Here is a 23,792-nt window from a genome sequence, read left to right on the forward strand (position 1 = left end):
TAGTTCAGAATATCCTGTTTATAAGCTGTACACGCAGAGAGAGAGAGAGAGAGAGGGAGTATTTTACTTGGAAAATGCTACGGTAAAAGAGCCTTTTGATCCCCACCCTCAAAGTCAATGAGAACGCACTGGAATTGTCCCTAAATCTCCAGATGAAAGTACAAAGACTCAGAAAGCGTCCCTTATTCTCCCTCTCTAAAACAACGGCTAGTCTGACAAATAGACTTCTAGACTAACGGCTCCAAAACTACAAAAGAACAATGCCAAAGTAAAGTGAGAGCGGTAGGTGACGCTAGACCGGCTCCCCCGCCCCCATTGACGTCTTTGTCAGAGTATGCAACCAGATGAAATGCAACGTCATACGTGATTGGCCGCTACCGTTCAAGGTCATATAGTATTTTGATGCCTCGTATTGTTGAAAGATATTTAAAGCACGCATTAGTCATTTCACATTGTGAAAAGGTATTTGAAGCACGCATTAGTCACTTCGCATTGTGTGTTGATGTGTACCAAACAGCTGGGTCCGTTCACTCTCGCTTCCGTTTTATGATGTCAACAACGCTGAATTTTTAGTTGCCTGATTCATGACTCAAACCTTATGAAAACAACACGATTATGTGTTGAAGTTCTCTGATTCAAGGTCTGTGAGTCAATGCTCAAAAGTCTTTCCAATACCGTTAGGATTATGAAGTAACCTAATATTTACGTCTAATGGCTTTGCCTTTACCAGAAAAGAACTCTTAGTGCATTTTAAATCTTCTGCTGAATGTTACGTGAATTGGACATTCACAGCTGAGCTAACTCTTAAGGCACATCACTTTAAACGTGTTTGTGGACAAAATTAGATTGTTATCATTACCGACTTAGACGTTATTTAAACCGTTCATTCCCAGATTACGAGGTTCACGAATCTGTCGTATGGTTTCTGTTTCAAATTTATGATGTCAAGATTCCGAATAAGACTTCCCATGTTTATGGCACAAAGATTTCCCATTCATTAGACCTATTTTATATGCACAATTCCTCACTATTTTTCGTTTTTTCTTTTCAGGTATAGACTTCAAACAAAAAATAGTCAACTTGGACGGCGTTCCTATAAAGTTACAAATATGGTAAGTTTTTCTCTTATATTTTATACTAAAAAAAGACTCCGAGATTAGTATGGAAGGGACAAGGTTGAACCAAGTGGAAAAATTTATGCAACTTAGTTCAACAGTAGTGGTGATGGAAATTTGGATGTAGAAATAACACAGAGTGCAGGCTGGGTGGAAAAACTGGAGAAAGATGTCAGGTGTCTTGTGTGACCGCCTAATCAACATACAGATTAAAGGAAGAGTGTATAAAGACAGTAGTGAGACCACTTTTGATATATGGAGCAGAAACATGGCCGGTAAAGAGGGTGCAAGAGAAGAAACTGGATGCGGTAGAGATGGAAATGCTTAGATGGATGTGTGGAGTAACGAAAATGGACAGGATCAAGAATGAAAGAATAAGAGGAACCACTAAAGTCGTAGAACTATCAAAGAAGGCCCAGGAAAGAAGACTGCAGTGGTATGGCCATGTGATGAGAAGGGATGAGACATGCTCGTATGTAGGGAGTGGAGTGATGCAGATGGAGGTGCCTGGTGGGAGACCGAGAGGAAGACCGAAGCGAAGGTGGATGAATGTAGTTAGAGAGGACCGGGGAGTCAAACAATGGGCAGGGGACGGTGTGTTTGACTGAGTCAGGTGGAGGAAAGCTGTCAGAAACACCAACCCCGCATAGAAGTGGGAAAAGATGTAGAGAAAGATTTTATACAAAAAAAAATCATCGTCTCATACTGTTTGAGGAAGAATATTTACGAGATTAGAATAAAATATTATTATTCTATGTTTTTAAGAAATTCAAGAGGGTTATTGGCATTTTAAAACCTGTAGGCTACGTAGCAAAAACGCCAATCGATACAGAAAAGACAAATGAAATGCCTTGTTGAATTTAGCCTAATTTCTTTACCAAAGGAATCACTGTGCATTTATGAACTATAGAATCAATGCTCGTAAATAAGATCATGAAAGAATGCGACGTGAACCTTCAACAATTATGCAGGGTAAATGGAAAACATTATACAACTAAGCTTTCATTCCCTGTAGGGGGCTTTTGATGTCAGTGCAACTCATGTGGTGAACTGTAAACATTACTAGTGTTTGCAGCGTCCCTTCGACCCTTAGTTGTGCCCACTCTTTAGTCTTTTACTCTACCTCTATTCCCGCTTTCGTTTTCAGTCTTACTGTCCAACCACTCTAACAATTACTTCTCAGTCCAACTGTGCGATTTTCTCTCAGTTCCACCTCTAGACCCATGAACTTCATCTCCTTTATTTTCTGGCCCCCTTTGTCTTTCTGTCAAACCACTCCAGCTCCCTCTTTCCGCTGTCTTAAGAACCGAATGACCGAAGGTCATATTGATGTCATAGGTTTCATAAAAACTAAGACTTTAATCTGGTGCACACGCTAGAATATAGGTATATACCAGCAGAGAAACGTTTTCTGATAACTTTTGGCATCTTGGTGCGGTTTTCGGTCCAAATTGGTGTAAAACTAAATTCGCTATGCCAGCACGAGCATACACGGCTTAGATTGTGACGCCAATTTTGGCTACATGCAGCAAAGTTTGGCCCAGTGACGTCCAAAAACTTGATTGAACGACATCTACAGGTACTTAGAATGGACGGAGAGGAAACTGGAAAGGCATGGATTTTTTTTTTTTTGTTACACATTTTTCCTCCCTTGCCATTTTCTATAGGTATTATTTTGGCTACTGTGCCAAAGAAAGTGTCTTCTCTTTTCTGGCGTTCCCGTAAAACCCGCCATGCTCATGGTATATCAGTTATAATATATATATATATATATATATATATATATATATATATATATATATATATATATATATATATATATATATATATACATACACACAAATCACTTTCTCTTCTTTGTATTTCAAATATATACACGAATATCATACAAATATATATATATATATATATATATATATTCTTTGTATATATACGCTTATATTTATATAATATATATATACATATATATATATATATATATATATATATATATATATATATATTACATACATATATGTGTAATGACGATGATGAAGCAGAAGCCTAATATACGGAGACCAAGGGCAGATGGAGGCACACGGACAATCAACTTAGCTTTTATTGTACCGACGGCGTTTCACCAATAATCCATCGCATTTTCAAGGCTGCAATGACACAGTTTTGTTTAATAAAAAAGAGACGTCACTACATAAGATTATAAAGATAAAAATAAAAAAAATATACATTTCTTAAGATATCTTAAACAAACCTACCCAGTAGGCTACATGGCTAAAAAAGTGGACTAAACAGAAAAGGTAAAACTAGTCGAAAGCAAACAGAACAGCAGAGAAATTACAAAATAACTCTCATATATATATATATATATATATATATATATATATATATATATATATATATATATATATATATATATACATATATGTATATATATGTATGTATGTAAACTATACATGTCACACATGTAAAAATCAATTTCTCCTCTTTCGTGCCTTTCACAACTGAGCTTCGAATATCCTTACAAAACGCGTCTTTCGAAAATTCACAAAATCGTCGTGGCTGAATCTCAAATGTATTTGCACTCTACATCCGTGTTTGAGTGTTTACTAAGGCCCGCTATTGTTCTTCGTCTGGTCCACGTCATGGGACCCCTTTTTATCCGGCAGTTAATGGTAGAGTTTTCTATAAAAAAAAATGTTCTCCTAATTCATACCTATTCTCAAAAAGGCGCCTTTGCATCTTTTTAGTTGGTTAAGGGATTTCGTATAAGTATGGAGGAAGGGTTTTAGACCTTAATAAAAGAAAACAAACAATCAGTTATCAATATGTTCAATAAAGAAATTACATAGGCAGTAGCAGCAATGTATAAACAAAAAAAAAATCAGAAGCACTGTACAAAACCCGCCTAAAAATAAAAATATAATTGGCTGAAGAATGTAATAAAAGAAAACCAGAAAAAACGTACTGATGCAATATCGAAAGATAAAAAAAAAAACCACTGCAGGTGAATGAAGTTATGACAACGAGAGCAAAACTTGTCTCCAGTCTATCGACGTCGAGAGGAGAAAGAGAGACGCCTTGCTCGCTCGCTCGACCACCCCAAAGTCGAAAGTTTGAAGCGAATCAATAAAAAGCATCTGAATTCTGAGCACCAGACTGTCGCCAGATTGACGACAGCTGCATTCCCAGCGGTGACGTAGTGGCAATGGGGCACATTGAGACGTGGGAGCCTGAGGATGGAAATGCAGAAGAATATTCTTGTTTGCTTGTCTAGCGGCTAATGAAGAGAGTGCTAGTCTTGATTTCGTATAAATCCTTCAGAAATAAGAATTCAGAAAAAAAATTATTATTGACATCCCGTGGCCGAAAAATTACTGCAATGAGAGAGAGAGAGAGAGAGAGAGAGAGGTGGGGGCTGAGAGAGAGTATCCTTAGTTTCTGAAATAAGAATTCAGAAAAAAAATTATTATTGACATCCCGTGGCCGAAAAATTACTGCAATGAGAGAGAGAGAGAGAGAGAGAGAGAGAGAGAAGAGAGAGAGAGAGAGGGTGGGGGCTGGGGAAGTATCCTTAGCTTCTGAAAGATTTCCACTTCGTTAAGATTAATATTGTTGTCATTATTTAATTATTTAATAGAGAGAGAGAGAGAATATCCTTAGTGTCAGAATGATTTCCACTTGATTAGGATTAATACTGTTGTCTTATAATAAAGAGAGAGAGAGAGAATATCATTAGTGTCAGAATGATTTCCACTTGATTAGGATTGATACTGTTGTCATTTAATTATCCATAGCAGAATGTTTCCATTTAGTAGGAATAGAGAGAGAGAGAGAGAGAATGAGAATGAGAATAGAGTTGTCTTTTAATAGAGAGAGAGAGAGGAGAGAGAGAGAGGATATCCTAATGTCAGAATGATTTCCACTTGAATAGGATTAATACTGTTGTCTTTTAATAGGAGAGAGAGAGAGAGAGGATAGAGAGTCAGAATGATTTCCACTTGATTAGGGTTAGACTGAGTCTTTTAGAGATATCCTTAGTCAGAGATTTCCACTTGAATAGATTAATATAGTGAATAGGGAGAGAGAGAGAGAGGATATCCTTAATGTCAGAATGATTTCCACTTGATTAGGATTAATACTGTTGTCTTCTAATAGGGAGAGAGAGAGAGAGAGAGATATCCTTAATGTCAGAATGATTTCCACTTGGTTAGGATTAATACTGTTGTCATTTGATAGAGAGAGAGAGAGAGAGAGAGAGAGAGAGAGAGAGAGGATAGTCAGAATGATTTCCACTTGATTAGGATTAATACTGTTGTCTTTTAGAGAGAGAGAGAGAGAGAGAGAGAGAGAGGATATCCTTAATGTCAGAATGATTTCCACTTGATTAGGATTAATACTGTTGTCTTTTAAGAGAGGAGAGAGAGAGAGAGGATATCCTTAATGTCAGATGATTTCCACTTGATTAGAGTTGTCTTTTAGAGAGAGAGAGAGAGGATATCCTTAATGTCAGAATGATTTCCCTTGAATAGGATTAATACTGTTGTCTTTTAATAGGGGGGAGAGAGAGAGAGGAGAGAGAGAAGAGAAGAAGAGATATCCGTAATGTCAGAATGATTTCCATGGTTAGGATTAATACTGTTGTCTTTAATAGGGAGAGAGAGAGAGAGAGAGAGGAGAGAGAGAATGAGAATGATTTCCCTTGGTTAGGATTAATACTGTTGTCATTTGATAGAGAGAGAGAGAGAGAGAGAGAGAGAGAGAGAGGGATATCCTTAATGTCAGAATGATTTCCACTTGATTAAGTTAATACTGTTGTCAGGAGAATGATTTCCACTTGAATTAATACTGAGAATAGGGAGAGAGAGAGAGAGGGATATCATAATGTCAGAATGATTTCCACTTGATTAGGATTAATACTATTTAATCTTCTAATAGGGAGAGAGAGAGAGAGAGAGAGAGAAGGAATATCCTTAATTTCAGAATGATTTCCACTTGGTTAGGATTAATACTGTTGTCTCATTTGATAGAGAGAGAGAGAGAGAGAGAGAGAGAGAGAGAGAGAGAGAGGGGATACTCCTCCCTAATGTCAAGATGAAGATTTCCAGTCTTGAATAGGATTAATACTGTTGTCTTTTAATAGAACGGAGAGATTTTCAAACAGAGGTGGAGAGGAGAACCCAATGTCAGAATGATTTCCCAACCCAGATTAGGATTAATACTGTTGTCTTCTAATAAAGGGAGAGAGAGAGAATAGTCTTAATGTCAGAATGATTTCCACTTGGTTAGGATTAATACTGTTGTCATTTGATAGACAGAAAAAGACGTTGTGGGACTGGGACTGGGACTGGGACTGGAATACTCTTCGTCCCTGATTTCCACTTGCTGAAGATTAATAACCTAGTCTTCTAATAAAAATACTTTATTGTTTATCTAGATGGATTTTATTTTCAAAACATAGATGGGGCAGCAACCCAATGTCTTCAGCTAACCCAGTCTTAAATAAACAAAAGAAAAGACCAAAGGAAAGCGGAAGCTGGGAGAGAATTCCCTAGTTTGACGGAATAAGGATAAAGGGTCAGTCCGGAATTACGGATTAATGAGACAGAAAAAAAGACGTTGCATCTTACGGATTCTGAAAATATCGTGACCCCTATCATCTTATCTATCTTTCTATCTATTTACATATGTGTGTATATATAGATAGATTGATAGATGGATGGATATGAACATAGATATAGGAGTTACCTGGAAGTGATTCAGCTGAAGGATTCTTGCAAATTTTAGGTGAATAAGATAATGGTCACTTCCATTTAAATTCATCCACTGACCGTATAATTGACAAAATGAGATCATTACATAATGAGGTCAATGGTTGATGTTGAGCTATATATATATATATATATATATATATATATATATATATATATATATATATATATATATATATATATATATATATATATATATATAATATATATATATATATATATATATATATATATATATATATATATATATAGTGAAAAGTCATTGATCAATCATTAAAAAAGAGACTTTTTGGGCGGTGATTATTTCATCGATTTTGATTCCTTCTTTATCCAATACATTGCCACTCCATAACCTCAAGCAGTGCACTGTAGGCTTTACTTAAGGTCTTTGCAGCGTCCCTTCGGCTCCATGCTGCAACCCCTTTCGTTCCTTTTACTGTACCTCCGTTCATCTTGTCTTTCTTCCCTCGTACTTTCCACCCTCTCCTAACAATTGTTTCATAGTGCAATTGCGAGATTTTGCTCCAGTTGCACCCTTCAGACATTTTTATTCTCAATTTCCCTTTCAACGCTGAATGACCTCTTAGGTCCCAGCGGTTGGCCTTTGGCCTAAATTCTATATTCCATTCCATTCCATTACCACCCATAGAGGATTATGGGCACTGAAGTCACCTAGAATAATAAATTCTGTAAATTCTCAATGTCATGTTTAGTGAAACCAAACAGCAATGGGGCTGTCTAATAACATTTATGGCAACTGCTTGCAAACTACTGTGCAATACTATTGGACCCAACTTAAGGGAAACAAATTTAGGAAAAGTTCCAGGATATAAAACTTCACTTTACAAATCCCCAAAGAAGAAAAGTGAACTTTGAAAAATTTCTCAGGACAGAACACCCTCCACCATAGGGAACACTTAAGGCAAATGCAGGATGAAGGAACGTCTAAAAAATCAAAATTCGCTTTACAGAAGCCGCCACAATATAAAAGTAGGTTGAGAAACACTTTCAGGATGTAAAACTTCAATTTATAGAACTCAGCATAAGATGATTGCAGGGAAACGTCCATGGTATATAAATGAATTTATAGAACCAAAGGCTATATTTACAGACCAATAGATATACCCAGGATATAAAGCCTAATTCTATAGAACCAGACACTGTAATTTACAGATCAGTAGATATATCCAGGATATAAAACTTAATTCTGTAGAACCAAAGATTGTAATTTACAGATCAATAGATATATCTAGGACATAAAACATCATTTCACCGAATCCAAGGTACAATCAATATTGGGGCATGAAATGATATTTAATCAGAGCGCGATTTTGTAACCGTAGCCATTTCCCTACACAAAGAATGTAAAATTTCAGAACCAATTTTCACACGAAAGAAAAAGCGGGTAACTTAAAACTACCTAGCCTGACCTAACTTGAACCTAGGTCATATTGAACCCTAGCTCTGTCCAATTAAGAGTCCTACCACTTTCGAACGCGTGAGGCAAGGAGTAGGAGTCCTAGCAGGATAATAGTTCCCTCCCCCCGAAAAAAACCCTCCATTGAATGGGTCCTTCAGAGTCCTTGAGGTCGACCTAATCCGTCAAATTTCAATGGGTTAATGGTTCTTCGTACGTAAGGGGAACGGAGTGGAGAATCGAGGGGAGAATTTTCACTGCTGAAGCCCCAATCCGGCAATGCTGCTGTTCTACTCCTTTTTATATTCTTATTATTTTCTACATATCTCTCATTTGTTGTATTGAAACTAATTAATGATTGTTTAAAAAAAAGTAAAAGCATAATTATTCAATAGCTTCTAGTACTATTTTAAATCCCGTTGGTGTAATAGCATAGGCTCATTTTTAAAGGATTTACTGAAGATTGTTCTCGCTGCTGGGAAGAAAGGGCGTTGGGTCTGGTATGATACATGAAACATACGTACCGGGGTCTAAGCGATGTCAGGCAGGGCATTTCGGACCACAAGGTCTACCAAAGCAAATCAAAAAGTCCTTCAAAAGAAGGCATCGTTAACCCCATACAAAAATAGGAATAAAAGAAAGCACGTTAAAAGAAAAAAAAAAAAAAAAAAAAAAATATATATATTATATATATATATATATATATATATATATATATATATATATATATATATATATATTGTATGTATGTTACAGTAAGATTTGAAACCAGGGATTTCACGAAATCCCTGAAATTTTCAGGGAATTCGTGAAATCACCAAGTCACTTAGAAACATTTGATCCCCGAGGGGCTGGTACTAAACACAGAGAAACAGTGGGTTCATCTACACTTACACTGTTTCGTCGTGTTTAGTGCTAGCCCCTCGGGGATCAAATGTCCCTAAGTGCATTTGATCCCCAAAGGACTAGTACTAAACACGGCGAAACACCTCTGATCCACCTCAGTCCCCGAGGGGCTAGTACTAAACATGGCGAAACACCTCTGATCCCCGAGGGGCTAGTACTAAACACGACGAAACACCTCTGATCCCCGAGGGGCTAGTACTAAACACGACGAAACACCTCTGACCCCTGAGGGGCTAGTACTAAACACGGCAAAACACCTCTCATCCCCAAGGGGCTCGTACTAAACACGGCGAAACACCTCTGATCCCCGAGGGCTTAGTACTAAACACGGCGAAACACCTCTGATCCCCGAGGGGCTAGTTCTAAACACGGCGAAACACCTCTGATCCCCGAGGGGCTAGTACTAAACACGGCAAAACACCTCTGATCCCCGAGGGGCTAGTACTAAACACGGCGAAACACCTCTGATCCCCGAGGGGTTAGTACTAAACACGACGAAACACCTCTGACCCTGAGGGGCTAGTACTAAACACAAAACACCTCTGATCCCCGAGGGGCTACTAAACACGGCGAAACACCTCTGATCCCGAGGGGCTAGTACTAAACAAGACAAACACCTCTTATCCCCGAAACTAAATACAGAAACACCTCTGATCCCCGAGGGCTAGTACTAAATATGGCGAAACACCTCTGATCCCCGAGGGTTAGTACTAAATCTGATTCCCGGGGCTAGTACTAAATACGTGAAACACCTCGATCCCCGAGGGCTGGCTAAATACGGCGAAACACCTCTGATCCCCCGAACACTAAACACGTGAAACACCTCTGATCCCCGAGGGGCTAGTACTAAAATCGGCAAAACATCTCTCATCCCCGAGGGGCTAGTACTAAACATGACGAAACAGTGTAGATGAATCAACCGGATATAGTCTGTGTAATGCCAGACCTACTGTTCTTATACACGTCTTATGAGTTTTGATTTTTTTATATCCTTTAATTTGGGAATCTCTTTCCTTCTTGTTTATCTCATTCACCTTTCCCGGTCATCTTTCACCAACTATAGACAAAATCACCTTCTTAAAATATCAGTAAAAACCTGTGAATTAAGAAACAAACTTTTTAGAAATTTACACCTTGAGATATTCTCCGTGAAGGCTTGTATACTTTCAGTAATCAACTTTGATATAATTACTTTCTTCAATACTCACTGATTTACTACACGCGAAATAATAATGGAACAGACTGGTATGAAATAAGAAGGTTAATATAACAATACAAATAATTAGTTCAATTCAGCAATAAAATGCCTGTGAAAGCAGTGATTTTAAAACAACAGCAAACCAAAAAATAAATTGAAAAGAATAACTGAATCGCGAAAGTATTCAGATTACAAATAAGTAATTACTTTAAGTTCAGGCAATTACTTCATTACGAAGGACAATGAAATTAACCAACATGACATTGGAACACTCGTAAATTAAATGTAATAAACACTCGTAAAACTATCTAGATAAAATTAACGTAACGAAACAGTAATTAATCAAAATAGACTCTACAGCTGCAGTAGTAGAAATCTTGAAACTATGATTATAATTATAATTAACCATTGATATGTCAAAGTTATTCAGAAATTACAAAAGCAGAAAAGGGTTATGTATATCAGGGACAAACTGAATGATATTGCATTTATAAAATATTAAAAAACATAGGAACAACACATGAACTGATGAATAATTAGATTTTAACATGTTCATCACTCTGCAGTATATCTAATTTTCAACCTACAAATGTCGTTGATGTCTCCCGTCAGAGGGAAAAAAATAAAAAAACAAAGTTTTTTTTTAATCATCCTCGGTATTAAGAATCTTAGGTAAGATATACAATCCTTAAGCTTTTGGTTTTCAGAAGGAGAGAGATTTTACCTGTAGAATCTGTAAATACAAACAAACGCGCGCACACAAGAGATTTTGCCTGTGGATTCTACCTGCAAATACAAAACGCACACACACAAGAGATTTTACCTGTAGATTCTACCTGTAAATACAAACACATACACACGCACGTACGCACACACACAAGAGATTTTACCTGTAGATTCTACCTGTAAATACAAAACACACACACACACACACAATTTTAACACTATTCTCGAGAATGAAGAGACGATATCCACTTCAAGGACTTGGTAACTACATTTATTCATCACTGTTATATTTTGCATTTTGAGTACCAAATTTTTTTCTGCTTTTGAGTTTCCCAAGATCCCCAATTCACTTGCAGTGACATAACATTTCTCTTGTCTTACTGTCTGCTTTCCAGGGCCAATTTGCTAGCTATCATTTTTCAAGGATGTCTTTCAGGGCCATCGGATTTGGGAGAAACAAAGGACAGAATGCAAAGGAGCTTTTCAAGAAGAATAAAAACAGTAGTTTTTTTTATCTAATGAAGTACACAGAAATGTCTTTATATTAATCTTTAATTATATATATATATGTATATGTATATATATATATATGTGTGTGTGTGTGTGTGTGTGTGTGTGTGTGTGTGTGTGTGTGTGTGTATACACATATACATATATATGATAGAAGTAATCAACACACAATAACATGCGGAACAGAAATAAATTTCTGACTTACATTGGGATCGAACCCAGATCCTTCCTGATGTGAGTCAGAAATTTATTTCTGTTCCACGCGTTATTGTATTGATTTCGTCTCTCATATTCACCCAGAAGTGATAACTCGAATGAAACGCTATCAAATGGATCACTGCTAGGTCGGGGAGTTTGGTAAATCTCGTTTGTATGCTAGGCAGTAAGTCTGCCCAGGTAAAAGCCTTAGCTACAGCGGTACTTAGGTTCCAACTTCTTTTATGACCGGGTTGGTTCAGTTGGTAGCGCCCTTGCCTTTCAGTTGAAAGACTTGGGTTCTACCTAGTGTGAGTCAGAATTTACGCATATAATATATATATATATATATATGTGTGTGTGTGTGTGTGTGTGTGAGTGTGTATACACATATATATAATATGTATATACAGTATATATATGTGTGTGTGTTTTAAGCCTGCTTAGGTAAAAGCCTTAGGTACAGTGGTGCTTACTTAGGTTCCAACTTCTTTTATATTTGTGTGGGTCAGTTGGTAGACCCTGCCTTCAGGTGAAAGACCTGGAGTACACGTCTGATGTGAGTCAGAAATTTATTTCTGTTCCGCACGCAATTGTGGGTTGATTACTTATATATATATATATATATATATATATATATATATATATATATATATATATATATATATATATATATATATATATATATATATATATATATTATTTATATAAATTTATTACATAGTTTCTTTTTCTGATTAGAAGGACACAGCGGGCGAGGAGAGATTTCGTACCCTAACCACAGCTTATTACAGAGGTGCCCAGGGCATCGTCTTGGTCTATGACGTCACGAACCTTGACTCCTTCAACCACCTTTCGTACTGGCTAAGAAATATCGAAGAGGTACGGATTACCACTACTACTGCTAATACTACTAATATTACTACTACTAATACTATTACTTTACTACTTTATTATTCCACTGCTACTATAATATTTTCTGCTGCTACTCAATACAGAAGTCTTGCGTGATATTTTCCCTAGTTATTTTTTATAATTATGATTAAGATACAACGTCAGTCTTAGCAAATTCTTTCTCCTTTTAAAACAGTAGAAACTACTTATTTTTTTATGTGATATTTTCCCTAATTACCTCTTTAATAATTACGTTTAAGAATATTACACTAGTCTTATAAAATTCTATTTCCTCTCAAAGATAAAAATGACTTAATTTTTTTTAAAACCGTATTGATACATAATTATATACTTAATTATTTTTCACCTTCTTTCTCTCCAAGTGTTTTTATTATCATTATTTTATTGATTATTCACATATCTGTTTTCATCATATTTATTGAACATTTCTTGTCTAATATGACTTACATCTTCTCATAATGTGATATTTGTTCATTGTTATTGTCAATGAATTAATTTTTGCTATATTTATTTCCTTGCAATCATCTATTTATTGTTTTATAATAACCGTTTACTGCAAACATTATTCACTTACTATTCACTGTCCCATAATGCCATTCAGTAACTCAGAATTCAGAATTATTAATTTATTTATATTTATTTATTTACTTCTCCCGCAGAATGCCTCACCGGAAGTGGTCAAGGTCCTAGCGGGGAACAAATGTGAGGTCACAGCACAGCAAAGGGCGGTCGACAAGGAGAGAGGTCAGAAGGTCAGTAAAAAAAAAAAAAAAAATTTTATATCTTTTTCTCATTAAAATTAACGCGTTTTTTTCCTCCTGAGAACTCCAAGGACAATATATTTAATGGGAATTCTTTGTAAGGCCTGGATAAAAGGGTTTTCTTTTCATTCTGACGCGAGACTGTGGCGTCACTGTAGTTTCCTTTGTGTTCGTAGCATGGTTTCTATAGAGAATGTTGAAGGGTTACATATAATGGTAGAGATAAGTTTTATGTATAAAGGTTTGGTAGGTAGAGATAGATAGATAGACTGAGTACCGGAAGGTTAACACACTATATATACATATAGATAAATAAATATATATTTATACATATATATATATTATATTAATTTCCTTGGCTGCATTTCTGTGTGTCTGTGTGTGAGTCTGTGTGGCTGTGGCATGGGTATGGATATGGGTATGGTACAGATACGAGTATGGGTGTGGGTAGCGGTATGGGTATGGTACAGGTATGATGGTATGGATATGGTACCTGTATGAGTATGTTACAGACATGGGTACGGGTATGGAACGGATATGGGTATGGTACAGAGATGGGTATGGGTATGGTACGGATATGGGGAACTAGCAAATGAGCGATGTGAGCATCATGTGTGTATATACATATATGTGTGTGTGTAACACACACATATATTGTTTCATTAAAGAGTATATATATATATATATATTATATATATACTCTATATATATATATATATATATACATACATACATACATATATATATATATATACATGTTACATACATACATACATACAGTAGATAGATAGATAGACGGAAATATCTGCGTGTGTTCGTGCTTGTGCATACGCGCTTTTTTTTTCTAATTAACTACACGCCAATCCTAACCACAACAACCTTCCGTTGCAGCTCGCGGACAGCTTCGACATGCCCTTCTACGAGGTCTCCTGTCGGGGGAACGTCAGCGTCCAGGAGACCTTCCTTACCCTCGCAAGGCTCATCAGGGACCTGAGGCAGAGAAGGGTAATGTCCTAAGACCTTTGTTGATGCCAAAACAAAAGTCTCCGTGTCTGGGGTTTGCGTTAATTTCGTCTCTTGCTGCATGCATGCATGCACTACTTTGTGGGTAGAGAGAGAGAGAGAGAGAGAGAGAGAGAGAGAGAGAGAGATTTAGAAACACACACACATGAATGGGACATACAAGAAGTTGTAGATGACTGTATGCAAAAGTGAAGAGAGAGAGAGAAGTTAACACACAGACATACATGTAGATGACTGTATGAAAAAGAGAGAGAGAGAGAGAGAGAGAGAGAGAGAGAGAGAGAGAGAGAGAGAGAGAGTTTAAAGCCGAGAGCCAGTCTTCAAGCCTGTGTTACCTTTATCCTCCCTTTTAGTTTCTTTTTCATCTTGAAACTTATCCCCTGGCCAAAGACTCGAGATCTCTCTTCTTTAAACCAGAGATAATTCCCTCTTTATCTTCTATCTCTCCGGGATCTTCCAAGTCTCTTCATAAAGAGATTGTAACTTGGTCTCCCGGAGACAAAGGCTTCCAGAAGTTATATTACGTCAAATAAATGCCGTGACGTCAAAGAGCTTCCATTGGACTTTTGTAAAATTTGTAAATTTCATCCAAAGTTCTGATAATCTTCAATCCATAAGAGGCTCCCCTCCCCCCGCCACTCACTCCCTATTGTGTCAAGGTTAATAAGCACGGTATTTTTATTTTAATCATTTATAATTATGAGGCCAATGAGCAGTCACTTATTTAAATTTCATATTTCAACTTTTCTGTAAACTCTTAAAAGGAGGTTGCTTTTTATTTGAAGTTTCATTCTTGAGGGAATGATTTAATACTACAATCGTTATTTAATAAAAAAAATTATAGTGGTTTGGAGACAATTTATTTTTGTCGTGATAACTATTTATAATTATTATCAGACCAGTTAAGAGCCATTTATCTAAAATTCAAGTTTCAATTTTTTGTATTCGTAAAAGGAAGTTTTTTATTTGAAATTTTCATACTTGAACAATCTAAGTACCGTTTAATTTTCAACCTTGATGAATTTCCAAAAGGGAATTTCTTTTAATGAATATGAAATTTCATTTTTGAAAATATAAAACACATCACAGGCTCAAATCCCCTTGTTTTGCTACTGACTAATTTTATTGAAAGTGTATTAGTTCCAAGTATTTCTTTAAAACTATAGCAATTTCATACTGAACTGTTCTCCACATATGACCATTTTAGCTATCAGTTTTAGCTTAATGAGAGACGGGTCAAATTACTCACGGTTCAACGAGTATTTGGGCACTTAAAGAACTCAAAGAAATTTGGTGAGGAACCCATACAGGAAGTTGTACGAAAGTTAATTCCAAACCTTTCGGATCATTATAATTTCTTTCTGATTTAGACAAAGATTCTAAGGACGGTTTTAAATCTCTGAGACTACAGTATAATCACTTGCCATTGCTTTATACAGGAGTAGAATTGTAGTGAGTCGACCCACTTATAACCAAGAGAGATTGTAACTTTCCTGCATTTCTCGTAACCTAAAGATTGGGTCATTGATTTCTATGAATGAAAGACTGCCAGGGCTTAAACTGTGAATTGACTGTAATACATCTATTATTGTAACAACAGGCCAAAGTAAACCGATTAATAAATCAGTGAGTTTTGGAATTGGCGTACTCATTGCATTTGTACTTAAACGTGGCATTATATTCCCTTAGAGTTTAACCATCAACATTGCTTGAGGGTGGTTTATGCATCTGTTTCCATCTCTGATAGTCTTACGTCCATAAAGTTAACAGACCTCACTGAAGTGGTTGCATTCCATTTTTTAATAGTTTTTAATGGCATCGTCATTTTCTTTCGAACTTGGCATTAATTCAACACATTTATTTATCCTAGTTTTTTTTAATTCATTTAGCATTTATTATTGTTTCATTGATAGTTGACTGTCTCCCTCAGAAGTGTCGTTCTAAATAAAAAAAAAGGATTTTTCACATAATCGAGAGGCATCCCTGGAAGTTAAGCCTTTCTCTTTTTTAACTTCTTGTCAGGCCTGGGCTATATAGGGACACTTGGTTGCTATGGCCTTGGACAACTGCTGAAAAAAAATTAAACTTGACGAAAAGAGTGAGTCTGAACCTTAAAGAAATACTTTTATTAACGTCAGTGCACCTCATGCGGTGCACTGTAGGCACTGCTTAAGGTTCTTTGCAGCGTGCCTTCGGCCCCTAGCTGCAACCTCTTTCGTTACTTTTACTGTACCTCCTTTCATATTCTCTTCCTTTCATTTTACTTTCCACCCTCTCCTAATAATTGATTCATAGTGCAATTGCGAGGTTGTCCTCCTGTTACACTTTTCAAACCTTTTACCGTCAATTTCCGTTTCAGCTCTGAATGACCTCTTAGGTCCCAGTGCTTGGCCTTTGACCTAAATTCTATAATCAGTCAGTTCAGTAAAGAGCTTTTCAGGTCTCATTGTGTTCCGCTGCTGTTCGCAACAGATTCCTGAGGATTGTTGCAAGTTTCTGAGAGATAGAACCTTGCTTTCTCTCTCTCTCTCTCTCTCTCTCTCTCTCTCTCTCTCTCTCTCTCTCTCTCTCTCTCTCTCTATATATATATATATATATATATATATATATATATATATATATATATATATATATATATATATATATATATACATATATATACACGCGTGTGTGCGTGTGTATGTGTGTGTATTCATGTATATGCATATATGTCTATGTATGTGAATGTATATATATACATATATATGTATATAGTATGCATATACATGAATACACACACACACACACATGTGTGTGTGTGTGTATATATATATATATATATATATATATATATATATATATATATATATATATATATATAAACACATTTTATTATTACGATCTCATGTAATTCAAAGAAGAACATTAGGTTTCCTCTTCCATTACCTCCGTCTTAGCAGCATGAGCTCAGGCGTGCCCCTTGGGAGCGCCTCTGCCGGGGAGGAATGCCACCTCTTATCTCCGCTTCTTGGAACGTCTCGGCGCTTGGCTTTTCAGAAGACTTTGAATCGTGCTTTTCGTCTCGGGATATTTTTGGAAAGCGCATTTTACTGTTCTTGTCCTTTTTTTTTTTAAATTTACGTCTTTCTAAGTTTCTCGTTTTTATTGATTAAATTTCGTTGTTTTCAAGGCCAAAATGTTTCTTTTATTTTTATTTTAGTGTTTCTTAATCTGCTTTTCATTTTGAAGTATATTTTAATGGTTTTTTGCTTCCTGCTTTTGAGAAAAATTGAGTGGCAAGGGTTAGTCAGATGTGAAATGGTTTTTATTTAAATGAAAATGAATTTATTTTTAGTTTCTGAAATAGATTTTATTATATATCAATTTCGTCACTTTTCATTCATGTGAATAATTTATATTAATAAGATGAATTATACTGAGATGCCGGTGGACTACCAGACCTGATGTCCTAAAAAAGGGAAGGAAAAAGATCATTATTAATCCTAAAGGAAGTGACAGAAACTCTTCTTGAATTAAGGAAGACTGTAAGTTTGAGGAGAGGAAGGTTTTCCGGCGTGGATTTACATCAATATGAATTTTTGCATTTTTGAGGCGGTTTTTTTGTTATCAAAATGCTAATGAATGTATTAGGAAATGGATTCGAATCGAGATAATGAACTAGTAATTTTTTCTTTATTCATTATTGTTGCGAGATACGTGTCATTTTGGTTTTAATTTTATTTATACAAAAATCGTGGAAGAAAGTAGGCCATATACGGGTTATATATATATATATATATATATATATATGTATATATATATATATATATATATATATATATATATATATATATATATATATATCCTTAATAATAATAATTTATTAATAATAATAATAATGAATTTGCAGTAGAGAAATGCTCTCAGGAAAGCTTTCAACGAAATCCTTGTCAGCTCTGGAAAGCCTAACGAGTCAGTCAACCTGGGAATTCGGGTATAATGCTGATTCAGCATTTTTGTTATGGAAACCGAGACGTGGATTGTTGTGGGGACAAAAAATCACCATCTTTATATTGGTTGAGGTCAAGATATGATTCTCTCTCTCTCTCTCTCTCTCTCTCTCTCTCTCTCTCTCTCTCTCTCTCTCTCTGTCCTTGAAAATGGCTTCTTAAGGATGGGGTGGTTTGAAGACAATTTTTGAATTCATCACCATATGTATTTATGTTCCTTATGGTTTTCTTAAATACAAAAGGTTGGATTTGTGTTCATATCATGTGTTATGATTACAAATAATGATGGCTTTAAGGATTAGTACGTTCAGTAATGCTTAATAAACACGACGTTTGTAGTGCTTGTAAAATGACTTCTCTGTAACCTGCGCGACAAGATAATATTATTTGCTTCTGCTATTTGTTATCATTATTGCTGGAGATATCGTTGGTGCTACCTCTTATTATGTGCTACCTATTATTATTATTATTATTATTATTATTATTATTATTATTATTATTATTATTATTATTATTATTAAAGTATTAGTGGGAATCAATTAAAGTAGTGATAAACATTCTATTTTCATTTAAACTATTAAGTAATTTGTAAAGTATGAAGTATATATTAAACAGAATAATTTAAAAAAGTGTTTTCAGTGAAATTGTATACCCCCACCAAGTAACTTGATAAAGGGTGAGATGTTTCCATGTCGATGAATCATCCTCCAATACCTAAATTGTCTGAACGGGGCTGTGAGGAGGAGTTTGTTAGTTTCACCCTAAAAATGGTTTCACAAAGTTTCATAAAAATCAGTTCATCCGTTCGCGGGATATTGTTCTACTTTACTACGTGGGCACATGGTAACGCGGGAGAAAACATTACCTCCTTCCAACTTTATTGTAGATGTAACGAAGGGCACGGTTTAATGTGCTTATTTCCAGTTAATTTTAAGTGTGTTTATGTCCAGTTACTTTTATAAGTTTCCATTCAGTTACTTTTATAAGTGCGTTTACCTTCGGTTGCATTTATGAGAGTGTTTACATTCCGTTACTTTTATAAGTGTGTTGACATTCAGTTACTTTTATTAAGTGTGTTTACATTCAGTTACTTTTATAAGTGTGTTTACATCCAGTTACTTTTATAAGTGTGTTTACATTATTACTTTTATAAGTGTTTTACACTCAGTTACTGTTATAAGTATGTTTACATTGTTACTTTTATAAGAGTGTTTACATTCAGTTACTTTTATATGTGTTTACATTTAGTTACTTTTATGAATGTGTTTACATTCAGTTGCTTTTATAAGAGTGTTTACATTCAGTTACTTTTATATTTGTGATTAAATTCAGTTACTTCAAAAGTATGCTTATGCTCGATTACTCTGGTATGCTTATGTTTACTTACTACGTTTATTCATTTAATGAATGCATTTTGCTTGAGATTTTTCCAAGCCTCAAATCTCTATAACCTGCCTTTTTTCCGCAGGCGAGCCTCTTCGAAGAGCGAGAGCGACAGAATGAGGGCGTCAACTTGGCCGCTGACCAGAAAGACGACGCCGCCACGTCAGCTTGCGCGTCGTCCTGTTGAGGTCAACCGCTGTGTGTGACCTTTTAGACAGAGAGAGAGAGAGAGAGAGAGAGAGAAAGAAAGAGAGAAAGCGAGCGTGAAAGAGACCGAAAGAAAGAGAAACGAGTGTGAACCGGATTTTCGCAGTGGTTGACCTTTGCTGACCCAGGAAGGATGGTGGCCAGTAGGATCTCACATGTGACGGATTCCTTGAGAGTTTGTTTTCTAGGACAAGGAAGGGTATTAGGATTTTTGGGGAGGGGAAAGGGGGCGGGGAGAGAAGTCAGTTGAACTGGACCACCAACATTACCGATCACGTGACCTGCTGACTCATCGTTTATATACTCGTTAGCCTCTGATCAAGCTTCGACCAAATAATATAGGGATTGTAATGTGTAAGATCAAAGTCATGTTGTGATCTGCTTATCTTCCTTTTCGTTGATTTTGCGAGTGAACTCTGACAGTTCAGTTCGCTACAGCTCTAAAATTTGGCATAAATGAAACCAGTAATTGCCAAAAGCTCCGTAATTTTATGTTTCTTGGAACAAAAATCCTATTTCTTGCGTATGTCACTCAGATGAAAACTCAAATGATCATCACCACATATTTTGTAATAGTATTTTTGCAAAGCATCGTGACGTATTAGGGTAAGCCTTTGTCATAGTTCTATGTCGGCAAATGGACCAAAATTGGACACTTTCTTACATTGTTGCTGGTTACCTTAAATTAATTAAACTAACACTATAAAAACAGAAATTTGATCTGAAAGTATGCACTGAAAAAATCAGTGATTTAGATGCTTTGTTTCTTTTGAGTAACTTACCGGGCGATAACGAAATTCATCTGTCTGTTCATAAAGGCAATTATACTTTGTTTATACTGAGACTTGGTTGGATTTGAGAGTTTCTTTACGTGTAAAATGTTATTCAGGTTTGATTCAGACAAGCTTTTTTCATTTTTTACACTGAAGGAACCATTAAGCCTTTTAAGTTTTAATCCAATTTTGCTGATTTATGGGCATTAGGAAACAGCTAATCGAACAGTTCTAGCTTAAGGCATCGGATTAGTTAAGAGTGTTTAATCAGCAGTAATTCATTTACTTGAAAATAGCCATACAGAAGACAACACCCAGGCTTGCTTCAGAATGGTCCAACAGCATATTTTGACAGCATATTTTCACGTAGAGTTCATGAGTTTCCGATTATTACGTAGTTGCAAATAGGCTCCGACAGACAGACCATCTCCCAACTTCTCAGGCATCCGGAAAAAAGCCAAGCGACAGCCTCTTTCACAACAGGTTGTGTCAAAACCAGTACTTTCAAAATGACAACATAGGCCATCATCTCAGAGCTCTGGCGATACACTGATGTTTTTAGAATATTTGAAACGTTTGAAATATTCTTCTGAAGTCAGGAAAGGACTCGTAATGCATCGCATCAACAGTCTGACATCGGTCCTTTTTTTTTTTTTTTTTTTTTAACTGGGAGGACAGTTCTTGAACAGGGCAGAAGGGTCACCCATGGTCATTTTTGGGAATGCGGTCGGGAAGGGAGTTACAGTTACACCAGTAGAAACAGCCAAGAGGAAGGAGTCACACACAGTTTTAAGGAACGACAATACAGAGGAAACTGCAGGTAAATACAGGCGGTTCATCAAATACAGGTACAGGAAAACAGACAAATAAGATACACGCCGTTTATCTCTTTAGATTATTTCCAAGATATTGCTTTTTTCCTCCTTTTTCGGACGCCTGCGTATACTTATATAAATAATTATACAGTCGTACACGTATACTTTTGAATTCATAGTGTGTGTGCGCGCTCGCGCGCGCGCTCGTGCATGTACGTATGGATGTCTATTGTTATGCACATAGGTGACCGCATATGTACAGTTTACACAGGAGCGTTATTACAGTGTCCGTAATTTATATATATATATATATATATATATATATATATATATATATATATATATATATATATATATATATATGTGTGTGTGTGTGTGTGTGTGTGTGTATGTGTGTGTGTGTGAGCAAAAATTCATACATAAGTACAGTACTACTTTTTGTGCGTACACACACCATAGGAATACTTACACTTGCCAATATTTCGCCGACAGAAACAGGTGTGCGTGCATATTTTTGCGCATGTGCATAAGTAACACATCTGAGGTCTTTTATGAATGGAAACTCTTGTGATTTTATCCACTCGAAACTTTTTTTGAATGAAGTTGTAGGTCAGAAGACTTCTGCCGGACGTAAGAAGTCAACTCACATATGCCGTGTCTTTCGCCTTCCGTTTCATCTACAATTTTGGGAAAAAATATCGTGCCGGAATGTGACATTATTGCGTGATTGATCAATGTCAGTTGATTGATTTAAAAATAATCACTGACGTTGCAACGCCTATGGTCATCCACGCGATAAATAAGGTTTGAGTGAAAAGTAAAAGCACTGAATGAAAAGTTTCGATAATTCTAGCAGGTAAACTATTTTGTATTAATTTCTGGATTACATTGCAATAATATTTCATGTGATGATGTGTGGATTATTAAGTCCCAGTGACCAAGGATTTAGTATAATAAACATCTATTATTTACCTCGAAAGGGAGGCTGTTCCACCTTACACGATATTCGACATTCACCGCTAAGTACAGTTTGCTGCGTAAATATTGAATATTCAGCCCTTCGGACGAAATTCCTATAATAATTAGATTGATTTTAGCCTTAATGGCGCAATTTTGGAAAGACGACCGGCTCTTTTCATTCACAGTTGACATGTTTTTTTTTTTTTTTCTACTCTATTTCGACGAATTTCATTTCCTCTAAGGCCAGGCTTTGGAATTTGTTCCTGTTTTTGTTTTCCTAGACCTATGTCCCTCCATCCTTTAAAAAGGCAGGTCTGAAGCCTTTTTCCTAGTTTCTGCGGGCCTGGGCTACATAATGGTACATAGTTGTCCAACCCATAGGCCTATGAACTGAGAAATAAAGAAAATGCAAACACTCGCTGAACATACATCTTATCCCCATTTACTGAGATTACAATGTATAGTGCATTGAATATCCTGAGAAGCATTACCATTTTTTCCTTTTTGTAAAATACGCTACTGTGCTTTCAACTTATCGTGCTGGAGTCTGAGTAGTGGTGGAGCATTTGAGACAATATTTAATAATATAGTATTTTTATGATGTGCTATTAGTCATATAATAATTATTATCGTAGGATGATGGGTTTGCCATCTCGGCCCTGTTTCAGTCTCCCTCAACACAGTCCTAAATAATTTCCTCCCAACCCCACACCCTTGGTTCCTCGTTATAGTCAGTCCCTCTCTAGCTTACAGTGGCTACAAAAATGAAACTATTTTTGTAGGTAACTCGACAGGGTGTCCGTAAAACTTCGCTAATTCATGTGGTAGGCAGAACTCTTGTCCGTACTTTGAACTTCAGCCAACAGTCTCAATACTACCATAACACTGTGCCTGAAACTTCGTTTTTCTTCTCCTTGCTTCGGCTTTTATAGACACCACTACCAGAGAAGCATCCTCAAGAGCTTTTTACTGTATGGCTTTTCCCAGTTTTAGTAAAAGTTTGCTTGGTCTCGAGGTAACGGCGAGGATTGAGTCAAGACAGAGAACTTACCTGGTCTTTAGGTAACGTCGAGTCAAGCCCAGCACCCATTTTCACAATTTCTCACCCCAATAATACTCCCCAGTGTTCCTAGG

The 23,792-nt window shown here is 36.2% G+C and overlaps 1 protein-coding gene across 1 annotated transcript in view; it reads left to right on the forward strand.

Moving 5' to 3' along the window:
* RabX4 (RAS oncogene family member RabX4) overlaps positions 1–21,984 on the forward strand; it is a 96,365-nt gene extending 74,381 nt beyond the window's left edge. The window contains exons 2-6 of the mRNA XM_067098386.1: positions 1,052–1,112; positions 12,576–12,714; positions 13,407–13,499; positions 14,400–14,513; positions 19,989–21,984. Coding sequence (XP_066954487.1) covers positions 1,052–1,112; positions 12,576–12,714; positions 13,407–13,499; positions 14,400–14,513; positions 19,989–20,090 — 509 coding nt within the window. The 3' untranslated portion in view covers positions 20,091–21,984. The remainder of the gene's footprint in view (positions 1–1,051; positions 1,113–12,575; positions 12,715–13,406; positions 13,500–14,399; positions 14,514–19,988) is intronic.
* Positions 21,985–23,792: the final 1,808 nt, after the last annotated feature.

Source organism: Macrobrachium rosenbergii, chromosome 55 (genome assembly GCF_040412425.1).
Source record: "Macrobrachium rosenbergii isolate ZJJX-2024 chromosome 55, ASM4041242v1, whole genome shotgun sequence".
NCBI classification, from domain to species: domain Eukaryota; kingdom Metazoa; phylum Arthropoda; class Malacostraca; order Decapoda; family Palaemonidae; genus Macrobrachium; species Macrobrachium rosenbergii.